Here is a 12,836-nt window from a genome sequence, read left to right on the forward strand (position 1 = left end):
TCTTGAAACCTTTCTTTCTGTATAAGCTGTTTACAGTTGAAGTCTGAATTATTTGCCCCCCCCTGTTTATTTTTTTCCCAATTTTCTGTTTAACAGAGAGCAGATTTTTTAAACACATTTCTAAGCATAATAGTTTTAGTAACTCATCTCTAATAACTGATTTATTTTATCTTTGCCATGATGACAGTAAATAATATTTGACTAGATATTTTTCAAGACACTTCTATACAGCTTGAAGTGACATTTAAAGGCTTAACTAGGTTAATTTGGTTAACTAGATAGACTAGGGTAATTAGGCAAGTTATTGTATAACAATGGTTTGTTCTGTAGACTATAGAAAAATATAGCCAAAAGGGGCTAATAATTTTGTCCAAAAAATTGTGTTTAAAAAATTAATAACTGTTTTAATTCTAGTCGAAATAAAACAAATAAGAGTTTCTCCAGAAGAAAAAATATTATCAGACATATACTGTAAAAATGTCCTTGCTCTATTAAACATCATTTGAGAAAAATTTTTAAAAAGACAATAAAATTCAAAGGGGGGCGAATAATTCTGACTTCAGCTGCATTTTGTCATTCTTTTAACAATTAGGCTCACTGTTGATTATACAGATTTATATTTTAAATGCAGACTTTTAAGTAATGAGCTGTTCATCTTCTGTGATTGTGGTCATCTTTTCGTAAAAACAGTGATATTTCAGTTGCATCCACTCCGACATTAAAAAAATATAGTAGTAATTTAAAGCAATACTGTAGTCTTTAGATGCCTATTATAAAAACGGCTATTTAAATTCTATAGTTGCTATGGTATCACAACAATAAGCATAATTCAATGCTGAAAAAATTGTTCAAAACACTATAATATTTACTATAAATTACCATAGTAATTTTTTCTTGAGGTTTTTCACCTATGATGAAAAAAAAACGTGACTGCGATCTCCGTCACTGGTGACATTTCCAGCCAGTAAAACAGCGAGATTTGGGAAGTGTCCGACCGACTTCGGATGCATTTTTTGAGCCCTCCTCTTACTGCAGCCGGCTGCTCCATCAGCTGTTTTCATGCTGTCAGCTTTGCATTTAGTTAAATATATTATTACATAAACTATTAAAACTCAGAACAATGTTTTGTGTCTAATTTGTATGTTTTGTGACTAGTAGCCATGTAATAAGCAGAATAAAGTACATCCAGGACGGCTGTTTTTCTCAGAATAAACCCTTCAATCTTATGCAACAGCGTTTATACTGTTATACTTTAACCCACTTTTACCTGACCAATATTTTAAAGTACGTCCAATAAAAGTATTACTTTAAACAACACCAATGCTTAATCTTCATTACTTTAGTAGCCATTTTTTTACAGACGCACACATATATATATATATATATATATATATATATATATATATATATATATATATATATATATATATATATATATATATATATATATATATATATATATATATATATAAATATTCAGGGCTGTGATTGTGTTTTGTACCTTCTTTCTGTGGAGTAGCAGCTTCTGCATCCATGCCGTCTTTCTCAGCGCTGCATCGGTAGCCCTTCTTCTTGAGGAGGTTGCAGATGAGGATTCCCAGCAGCCCCATCACGCAGAAAACAGGCACCAGAGCAAACACTGCGTACTCCGTAGTTTTCTCCTCTGGAGCCTGAACGCTGGTGGTGTTTCCAGATCCAGCTCCAGCCCTGATGGAGGTGCCCTTAACAACGTTTCGTCTCCGCCGGCTGTGCGGCTCTGCAGATTCAACACAAAACAAGATCTCAATGCTCTTTCTGCTGTATTACTATTTATAATAGCTATTGATTTACAAATAGTGACATTATATTATAATAACACTAGGGTGTAAAACTATGACTCGATCAGATTACCAATAAAAATAAAAATATTGCATAAAATATCAAATAAAATATCGATATCTACATAATTACTTTTATTATTTCATTTTGAAAAAAAAAATACTTTTATTTTAACACTCTCCACTATATTTTATGTTATAATTTTTTTAATTTTTTTTTTTTGGTGGATCATACATGATGCATAATCATCATAATGTAATGTTCTTACTAAAAATAAATCAGCCACATAATACCTCAACATCAATTCATCAATAAATATTCCACTAAATCTAACGTAAAATCATATCACAGAGTTTTTTGAAAGGAAAAGTTCACCCAAAACTGATTACAAATAGTAACAGACTTTTATATTATAATTAGTGGTGTAAGACTATTTTACAAACAAAAATAAAATAGCGCAAAAGATATTGCAAAATAACCAACTCAAGCTCATTCTGAAAACGTAGCCCCACGGACATTTCTGGAGACCCCGATTTACGTGGCCGGAGATAGGTATGGCTGCATTTTGTTTTTTTAAGCGAACGCTACGGGGCGGTTTGACGCCGGTCCTCTTCATGCTCGCCGGCTGACGGCTCACCTCCTCCATGTGGAGGGCTTTCCCGCCGCAACCAGTTTGTCCGGTTAGCTCATCGTGTTACGTCGGCGGAGCGGAGGCCAGGCCAGAAGGAGGAGCCGGCCGCGGCAACAACTGGGTTCGAATTCGGGGAAGAGCGGTTCCAGAAATCAGGCAAGACAAAAAACAGAATCCAAAAAGTAAAGCGAATTGTCATAACAGGGTGAAAATGCGGTGAAATTTGAAAACGCGGTCAAAATCGGACGAGGGCTTTTCTTTTTCTAGATGGCTTTTGTAAATTGTTGCCTGGATTTAGGGAAGGAGGAGGGTGGTCAACCGTTCAGTCATTCAGTCAGTCGGACAGACGGTCGCTCGACAGAGGCCTCCGTCAGCTTTTTATGCGAGAACAGCGCAGGTGCAAATGGCGCGCGTTCGCGAGAGGCATTTGAGACGCAAAAAAGCATGCACAGCGGCCTCTCGTGGATTTGCGAAAACAAAAACTGCACAAATATGCACCTCCCAGGGCGTATTTCGCGGTCTCCAGAAACGTCTGCAGGACTACGTTTCCAGAATGAGCCTGGGATCAATGCCTCCATAATTAGTTTTTTATTTCATTTTTAAAAAAAATATTCCTTTACTATGCTATCCACTATTTTTCTTTATTATTTAAAAAACTAAAGTGAATTTTTTTGCTGATCATACATAATGTGCAATCCTCATAATTTAATGTTCTAATTAAAAATAAATCAGCCATTTAAGTTCAAATATACAATTATTAATTTAATAAACAAAGAATTGATTTAAATGTACTGTTTTATATTTTATATAACCTGTGCTGTTTGATTTATATAAAAAAATGCTACCACCATGTACCATTAAAGACAATGGTAAAGAATAAGAAAACCATTTTACATGCGGAGTCAAACTAAGTTATAGTAAAATAGACAATAAATTAGTATACATTAGCACCATAAACTGCTCGTCAAGCGAATGCAAAATGTACATAATCGAACATGAATACTACCGAATTCAAATATTTATGGAGCATCATATTTGTTCTGAGCATTTTTTTGTTTGTGAACAGAGTGAACAGGTTTGTGGTGTAGTTTGTTTGGCAGAACATCATGTTTAAATGCTGAACACTTACTCCTGACGCAGGCGTGGAGGGTGGAGGGCCTCCGTGTAGCAGCAGGGTGAAACCTGAAAATAAATAAGCCAGTTCAGAAATACACCCATGATTTCCATTTCAATCCTTTTTGGACATTATTGATGCTTACTGGTTTGTAAGTTCTAATGAGTTACAGTTCAAATAATTCCTCTGCAAAATGATTGGATAAAAAATTTGCCAATTTAGTTTTTGAAAGTTATTCTTGTGCAAATACAGCGATGAAAATGAGTATTGCACACATTTCTAAAGGTGCTGCTGACTTGAAATTTTCAACAGATGTTGGTAACAACCAAATAAATCCATATATACAAATCTAATTAGTTCACAATCTAAGTTCTGTGTAATAAAATGAAATGACACAGGGAGAAAATACTGAACACATGAAGAAAGGAGGTGTAGTCTGGCAGTTAAAGCTCAGACAGTAGCTGAAATCTCTCAGTAGTTCTTCAGCAACCCTCTGCCTTCCTCAGCTGCTTTAGTCCAACATCTACATTAGCAAGAGGATGACGATGAAACCAGGGTGGACATTTCAGCAAGACAATGATCCAAAACACAGCCAAGGAGACTCTCAAATGCTTTCAGAGAAAGAAAATCAAGCTGTAGAATGGCCCAGCCAATCACCTGACCCGAATCCAGTAGAGAATACAGAATAAAGCTCAGATTCGATAGACGAGACACACAGAAGCATCAAGATTTTGACACTCTGTTGAAGTCTGTGAAAACCTCACACCTAAACAATGCATGTGACTTCATTCTCCATATGAGAATGAGCCTACGTCTTTAGGCTGTTATCATTAAAAAAGCCTTTTATATAAAGTATTAAATACATTAATTAGTTCTGTGCTTTCTCCTTTGGTCATTTTCATGATGTTTTTGTCTTGTTTAATTAATTAATTAATTAATTTATTTATTTGTTTATTTTTGTAATTGTTTAACCAGGAATGTCTCATTGAGATACAATGGGCTCTATTTTGACGGTCCGTGCGCAGAGCGCAAAACGCAGGGCGAAAACGCTTTCAGGGCGTGTCAGGGCGCGTTTTTGCTAAATTAAGGACGGGAAATCTGCCTTGCGCCAAGGCGCATGGTCTAAAAGGGTTGAGTTTATTTTCTTAATGAGTTATAGGTGTGTTTTGAGAATAAACCAATTAGAATCTTATCTTCCATTCCCTTTAAGACCCAGCTGCGTCGCGCCAAGAGCGCATTCGCTATTTACAGGACGCAAAGTAAGTCTAAGTGGAAAAAATTAGCATTTCACAAGCAAACAGTTAACAGTTTTTTAACAGAAAAAAACAGAGCATCTACTGCGTGAGAATGAGAGATAATGGATCCCTTTCACTTTCGCTCGTGGATAGGGAAACCTTTACGCACAGACATCAATTAGTCTATAAATAATTAATTGCATTTGTTAAGCGCAAATATTCGTTTCAAAACTATTTCTAAATTCAGTTCTAATTTCCAGCAAATGAATAAATGAACAATAATAACAAAATGTGCTCAAAAACCTGAGTTATATCCTAAAACACATGCTTTGCCCCATATGGTCTAAAACCTGACAGGTGGGCAAATCTAAGCTTGTTTTTAATAAAACAAATATACATATGGATATAATAAATAATACTGCTAATAATAATAACATTATACAAAAGCAAATTGTTATGAATGAACTGAAAAAGCCTCCCGAGATGAAGAAGGCTTAAAAGCAGTGGTTTTTCATATTTATGTAGGCTAGAAAATAATATGTTTTGTAATATTTTAATCCTTTATATTTATATCCTATATCTATTCTTATTATATCCTATATATATCCTTAATATTTAAATTTTTTCATATGTAAAGATATTTGCCTATTGCTCTCTTGTGTGTATTAAGCAGTGCGTAAGCGAGGCGCAACTCTGGGCTGGAGTTTAGACCGGGTTTGTTTTGGTCTAATGAAAAATCTATTATAGTTTCTCAAAATAGCAGAGCGCCAGCGGTCCGCCTCAGAACACCTTCCTTTTTAGACCAGAATGCCTATGGGCGCACATATGAGCGCTAATGCATTTGCTATTTAAACAGCGTAGCGCAACTCCTCAAAACGACTCTTGCGCCAAGCTGAAACTACCAAAAGACTATTGCGCCACGCCTTGTGCCAAACTGCGCCGGGTGTATGATAGGGCCCAATATCTCTTCTACCAGGGAGTCCTGGTCAAGTCAGGCAGCATAGGACAAAGATACAAAAAAAATAAAAAATACATGTCACAACACATAAACACACACAAAAATAGTATAAATCAATAATTAAAACATGTGCACTGTTCTAAATTGACAGTGTTTAAAATATTTTTAAATATAGCGATAGATGGTACGGACTTCATATGTAGTATATTATGAAGCTCATTGCGTACATATGGAGTATTTTTAGAGAATGCAGATCGACCTAACTCTGTGTGAAAAAATGGCATCTTAAGTAAGAGTATATCTGCGGATATAGTATAGTAAGTAACAGTACTCCAACAAAGTTATGTTTGTATTGTTTGGGTTTTTACCAAACTCTGCTTCAATTCCATGTCAACAGCTCCTTTATAAACATTATTCCCAGGAGAAAACATGACCTGTTTAATACTTATTTTGCCCATGGTATATAAAACTAAAACTAAACTAATAAAGAGCCAAGCCCACATACTATTCACACCAGTTGTTACTATTGGAGTCTTGTTACAGTATGTAGGACAAGCTTTGTGAAGTGCTGTTTAAATGCAAATAAGCGGTTATCAATTAAAATAACCTCAGAATAACAGTGAAAGGATGAACACTGTAAAAAATGCAGGGTTCCACACAATCCCTTCACGTTTCCTCAAAACAAATCAATTTGGTTAATCGTCTTGGCAAATTTAAATGGATTGAATATAAAGCAATTAAGTTGTTACCCCAAAAACCTTATTGTGTTGATTTAACTCATTTTAAATAAGTCGTTTGAACAAGAAGCAACGAGTAAGTGTTTCGTGTTGTGTACCCGGGAAGGCATCCTCCACACACTGCGTCAGACGTTGAGGTTGGTTTGGTGGAGATCCATCGGTTGAGCGTCCCGCAGGAGGTTTGAGGGCGGCACGGCTCAGTGTCCTGACTGTCAGAGAAGGTTCCCGCTGGGCAGATCCGGCACAACCCGATCTCCCGGGTGCCCTCAGGTTCCCCACAGGCCTTACAGAAACAAAAACACAACAGGTCAGATGAGACACTCATAGACTGGGAAAGAACAAACTGTGCACATAGCATGGTGTCAAATTCACTGCAGAAATGTGTTAATATATACAGTTGAAGTCAAAATGAATAGCCCTTTCTTTTTTTTTAGACGTTTCCCAAATGAGTTTTTCACAGTATTTCCTATAATATTTTTTTTTCTCCTGGAGAAAGTCTTTATTAATTTATTTTATTTATTTATTTTATTTTATTTTGTCTAAAATAAAAGCAGTTTTAAAATTTTAAAACCATTTTAAGGTCAAAATGATTAGCCCCCTTAAGCAATATTTGCTATGATTGTCTACAGAACAAACCACTGTTATACAATGGCTTGCCTAATTAACTTATGCCGAATATGCTGAAGCATGCTGATAGGACTTTTAATTTGCCAGTACCCTGGGTTAAGCGCTTCCCGTGAACTGTATGCTAATGCAAAAATCTGTGCGTTTAAGGTCTTTTTTCTTTAAAAATCAGCGACCTCCACTGGCTGAGTAATATACGATATAAAGTGGGTCTCAGATTGTACAAGAAGCACTGCATTAAATTACACTTTTCCCCGCCATGTCTTTATAATATGAGCATTTATTTTGCCCCAGTGTATTCAATGGAGCTTCTGCACTAGCCTATTCTGACGGGCGAGTGCGAGTAAAAGACCTTTGTTCTCGTTTTACACTTGAACAACTAAATGAATGACAAAGTTTATTTAACTGAATGTTTTTAAATTACATTACACCATCGGTGCTGTAAAAGGAACCGTAAAAAATGGGAAAAAAATTCACAATAACCGGTCACCGGAAGTTTATCAGTATGGGAACCACACTGGCTCGGCATATACTCTATTAACCTAGTTTAGCCTTTAAATGTCACTTTAAGCTGTATAGAAGTGTTTTGAAAAATATCTAGTCAAATATTATTTATTTTCATCATGGCAAAGATAAAATAAATCAGTTATTAGAGATGAGTTATTAAAACTATTATGTTTAGAAATGTGTTGAGAAAATCTTCTTTCCATAACAGAGAAATTGGGGTAAAAATATACCGGGGGGCTAATAATTTAGGAGGGCTAATAATTCTGACTTCAATTGTATATATACAAGGCAATTGCTGTTTTACTTTAAAAGAATACTTATTTTTATAATGCTAACATGTGTTGAGTTCGATCAAATGCAAAAGAAAAAATTAAATAAACTGAACCAAAAAGTGTAAGAAATTAGAGTTGTATACATTTTTTTATACAAAAGTAATGCATTCTATTATTTTTTTTATAAGGATATGTTCATTTTTAAAGTGTCTATAATACTTAAGCTTATCTTTTCGATCATTTCATTTGTTATATAAACTATTTATTGAATTATGTTATAACACTTTATTTTTTTTATTATAAGAAATAGTAAATGCTTTCCATTTCAGTCCCTTTTGGAAATTATTGATTCTTTTAAGTTCTAATGAGTTGACAGTTCTAATAATTAATAATAATAATAATAATAAACTCAGCATTGGGTTTGCAGTGGGTAGCACAATTGTCTCACAGCAAGAAGGTCGCTGGTTTAAGTCCTTATTTTTCTTTTCTTCTATGATTACTGACATGTGCAGGAACCAACAAATTAATTACAGCAACCAAGACCACACAGAACCTAAAGGTACCCTTTTAAATTTGAGTTCACAAAAAAAAGCACCTCTTTTTTGGAGGGGTTTATAACAAAACAGACAACATATACAATTATTTTAATCACTTATTCTAATCACAAGTTTTATGAACATTCAATACCAAACCTTTGCATTTACATGCATGTGGATTTGGTAAGCTTTTTAATTTGGCTAGGCAAAATTCAGGCGTAAACCCCAAAATAGCACTCGACTTTATTAAAATGAATGTGTGATTTTAGTTTTTAAAGTTATTCTTGTGCAAATAAATAAATATTTTTATCTACCTAATAAAGAGCCATGCCCACTATTATTAATATATACCTATTATAATACTTCATTCTTTTAATAATTGAATGCTTTCCATTTCAGTCCCTTTTGGAAAATCCTGAAATCAGATGCTTTGTTTTTAAAAACAGATGCTTAATTCTTGTTAATGTGTCAGTAATGCTGATAAATTAAAGATGATAAAAATAAAAAAGAGAAAAAAAATAGTGTATATATTAAAAAATAAAACAAGTATACATTGGTAACCATGGTTTCTTATTTAGTTCACCTGTTCCTTGTTAACACTTCAGGTTTTGTCTTTTTAAGTGTGATTCCTTCTTCAAAAGATTAAAGAAAATTCCTGCATCATTCTATTGAAATTCTTCCTCATTTGTGACAAAATGCAATAAAGTTAAACACTGTTGTAGTATCTGGTATGTTTGTACACCCAAACAAGAGTGCCAGAGTTTAGAAAGCAGGATGTACAGAAACAAAATTGTGTTTTGTGTGTGTTTGGAGGTGTTTTCTCTTACCGTGGGCTCGTGCCCGGCTGGACAGACCGGACACACACAGCCGTCCTCCCACCGACACTGCGTCGCTAATGTCCCCCATAACTCCAGCAGCTAAAAAAACACAGAAAACACTAAATCAACACCTGAACTGATGGCTAAGGCAAGGCAAGTTTTTTTTCTATAGCACATTTCATACACAGTGGCAATTCAAAGTGCTTTAAACAGGAGTAAAAGAGACAAGTATAAGAAAAGAAAAACTAATAATAAAAGTGATTAAAAAGAGATCAAAATGTGTTAAACAGGTTATAAAAGAATGAAAAACAAAAAGAAAGACATAACAGTGAAATCTGTGGGAGTCCATTACAGTAATCCACCCTGCTGCTGATAAAAGCATGAACAAGTTTCTCTAACTTTATTTATATTTATTTATAACTTTAATTTATCACATCTCTCTGCATTGTCATTTTTCATATATTGTGCAGCCCTTATATTATATTTCCATTTTCTTAGTTAGGAATATTTAGGTCAGATGACCTGCTGGATGAACTGTAATGTAAAATAGTTGGTAAAACGCAGAAAGGTAAAGTGCACTTTAAAGCAAGACAAATTAGTTAGGTAAAATTGACTGATATACCCTAAACAAAGTAGTTTTCTTTTAAGGGTAAAAAAAAGGTTGACATTTTTACGTATGGATATCTGACCTAAATAGTCTGAACTGTTGGCAGTTCATTCCTCTGTGGCGACCTCTGAAATAGAGACTAAGCTGAAGGAAAATGAATGATTGAATGCATATAGGTTGTTTAATCAAGTTTGACCAATCACTTACTATTAATTAAACTCGCCTCCCATGTAGGTGCTTTTCTGCTATTGGCTACAGCAATCCAACTGTGAATCTAGATATTAAAATAAATACTAATGGACAAGACTGGAACATAGTGTCTAAACATTTTTTGTTCAATTAGCCTGAATAAGATTTAAAAAAAAAAAAAAAATATATATATATATATATATATATATATATATATATATATATATATATATATATATATATATATATATATATATATATAATTTTTATGACCACTATATACATCAATTGTTTCAAATTATAGCTAATAAAAATTATAATTTTCAAAAAATTAATTTAATTTCATCTAAAATTAGCATTTTTTTCTATGCTCCTGTGTGTATATTCAGTTATATCACTTTTATGGCAAAGACTAAGTCACTTTTCTGGTCTTTAAAGTGAAATAACTCAACATAAACAAAGGAGGCTGAGAGAAATTTTCATTTTGCAATTGAACTTTCATTTTTTGATTAAATGCGAATAAGGCATTATCTTATAATAATCTGTACGTGGGACAAATCAAAACATTTTGGAAATCTCTTTTAATCACTCTAAGAATATCAAATCGATTATTTATTTATTTTTAGTAACTATAATTAGCCCTAAGAGAAGGGGAATAAAACTTGATGCCCATAAATGCAACCAAAGTGGAGATTCCAGACTCATTCATTCATTTTCCTTCAGCTTGGTCTCTTTATTCCTTAAAGGTTGCCACAACGGAATGAACCGCCAACTATTCAAGCATATGTTTAATACAACAGGCCTTTTCTGCTGCAACCCAGTACTGGCAAACACACACACACACACACACACACACACACACACACACACACACACCTGGAGGAAACCCATGCCAACATGGGGAGAACATGCAAACTCCACACAGAAATGCCAACTGGAACAGCCCGGACTCGAACCAGCGAGCTACCCACTGAGCCACCGTGTTGCCATACTCTTTTTTTTGAGAAACTGAATTAAAAAGATAATAAAGTACTGGAAATTTACTTATACAAATAGATAAAATATAATAAAATAAACAATATTAAATCCATATTTTGCACACTTTCTCATAATATGACACGCAAGAGATAATGGAAACAAAATCTGAAAAATATCCAGTGCATGAAGAACAGCAGGTTTGCCAGTATTCTCTTGCAGCATTGTTAATGTCCCAGATTGTAGCCACTCATTGTATTGTGTGTTACAGAATGAACTGTTCTTTACTGGCTGCATCACAGGTGAAGGAGTGAAAGAAAGAACATTTAGAAAAGGGAGAGGAGAGACACAGAGTACACACACACACACACACACACACACACACACACACACACACACACACACACACACACACACACACACACACACACACACACACTTACGATCAGACAGACAGGAGCTGAGCAGTAAAGGTGGTTCTTCATCTTCTTCAAAATATTCTTCTATATTCATGTAACCTGAAAAAGACACAACAGGAGCTCAATGACACACACACACACAGTAAATATAACATCGTCAGCGTCAGCACAAACCACCAAAACCAGGTAAACAGCACTTGGACTCTCCTGTGATGGACACAGTGGGTTTGTACGCATACAGAAGTCATCTATAAGGTAAAGCATGGTATAAATAGTCGGCAGAACTAAAGCAGGCCTGTGGTTTGGGGCAGCACTGCTTTTCTTGGACTATTTTTAGAGCACATATGCCCAGTCAAGCCAAAAACCACTTACTGCATGTGCTGATGATCACATACTGGACTATATCATCAGACTCCTCTCATACTGTGCAATATTCATGATTTACAGCAGACTAGATTAATAAGTTTATGATGATAGTTTTCACTTCTTAAACCAGTAACTGGCTGAAAAAAAGATTAAAAAGAGATCTCTAAATACGCTTCATTGTAAAATATACTTTGCTTTGCTTCAAATGATCTGAATCACGAATACTTTACAGCTCTGAATCAGTTTTATTTTAGTTTACATCATTAGTTTGAAGAAGTTTTTTTAGTTTTAAAGTTTTAAATGGTGTTATTTAATATTTTTTTTATTTGTTATTGTTCAACATGGCTATAATGTTTACATAAAAAGCTGTACTGAATAATAAGGACCTTAAGACTATTTCAAAATAATGGTATTTTTTGATACCATTGATGATTTATGCTATTTTGATTGCACATAAAGTTTTAGCTAAATAATATCTGTTATCTATTATACTCACACTACACTCTCAGAAATAAAGATACACGAGCTGTCACTATGGAGGTACCTTTTTAAAAGGTACAAATTTGTACCTAAAATGTCCATATTAATACCTCAAGGGTACATGTTAGTACCTAAAAAGTACAAAAGTTTTCCTCTTAAAATTAGGTACTAATACATACTTTTAAGGTACCAAAATGGACCCTTCATGGACAATTGTGTACCTTTTGAAAAGGTACCACCCCAGAGACAGCTTGTGTACCAGTTTGTATCAGTATATCAGTTTTTTCTTCATGTTTTTTAAAGAAAAGTATTGTTCATCAAGGCATCATTTATTACATGTAATAAAAAAAGAAAGTTAAAGTGTTAAATATTTATTACATTTCTAAATAACTGCATTCTTATTGTTTGCATTTTTAAATTAATTTATTACTTCAATCATTATTGTTTTATTACTATTACCATCAATAATAATAATAATAATAATAATAATAATAATTCTATTTAGAGTGACTTCTGAAGGACCATGTGACACTGAATACTGGAGTAATGA

General features: G+C 34.0%; 1 protein-coding gene across 3 annotated transcripts in view; it reads right to left on the minus strand.

The window, feature by feature from the left end:
* The window catches only part of relt (RELT TNF receptor), a 65,649-nt gene that overhangs the window by 24,531 nt on the left and 28,282 nt on the right, over positions 1-12,836 (minus strand). For all 3 annotated transcript variants that reach the window (XR_015514232.1, NM_207073.2, XM_087291836.1), the window contains 5 exons: positions 11,465-11,539; positions 9,260-9,349; positions 6,592-6,776; positions 3,579-3,631; positions 1,502-1,756 (listed from right to left, as the gene is read on the minus strand). Coding sequence is in view for 2 of the 3 variants with exons in the window: in NM_207073.2 (NP_996956.2) it covers positions 1,502-1,756; positions 3,579-3,631; positions 6,592-6,776; positions 9,260-9,349; positions 11,465-11,506 (625 nt within the window). In the remaining variant the exon portion in view is untranslated. The remainder of the gene's footprint in view (positions 1-1,501; positions 1,757-3,578; positions 3,632-6,591; positions 6,777-9,259; positions 9,350-11,464; positions 11,540-12,836) is intronic.

This window comes from Danio rerio, chromosome 18 (genome assembly GCF_052040795.2).
Source record: "Danio rerio strain M-AB ecotype USA chromosome 18, GRCz13ab, whole genome shotgun sequence".
NCBI classification, from domain to species: Eukaryota; Metazoa; Chordata; class Actinopteri; order Cypriniformes; family Danionidae; genus Danio; species Danio rerio.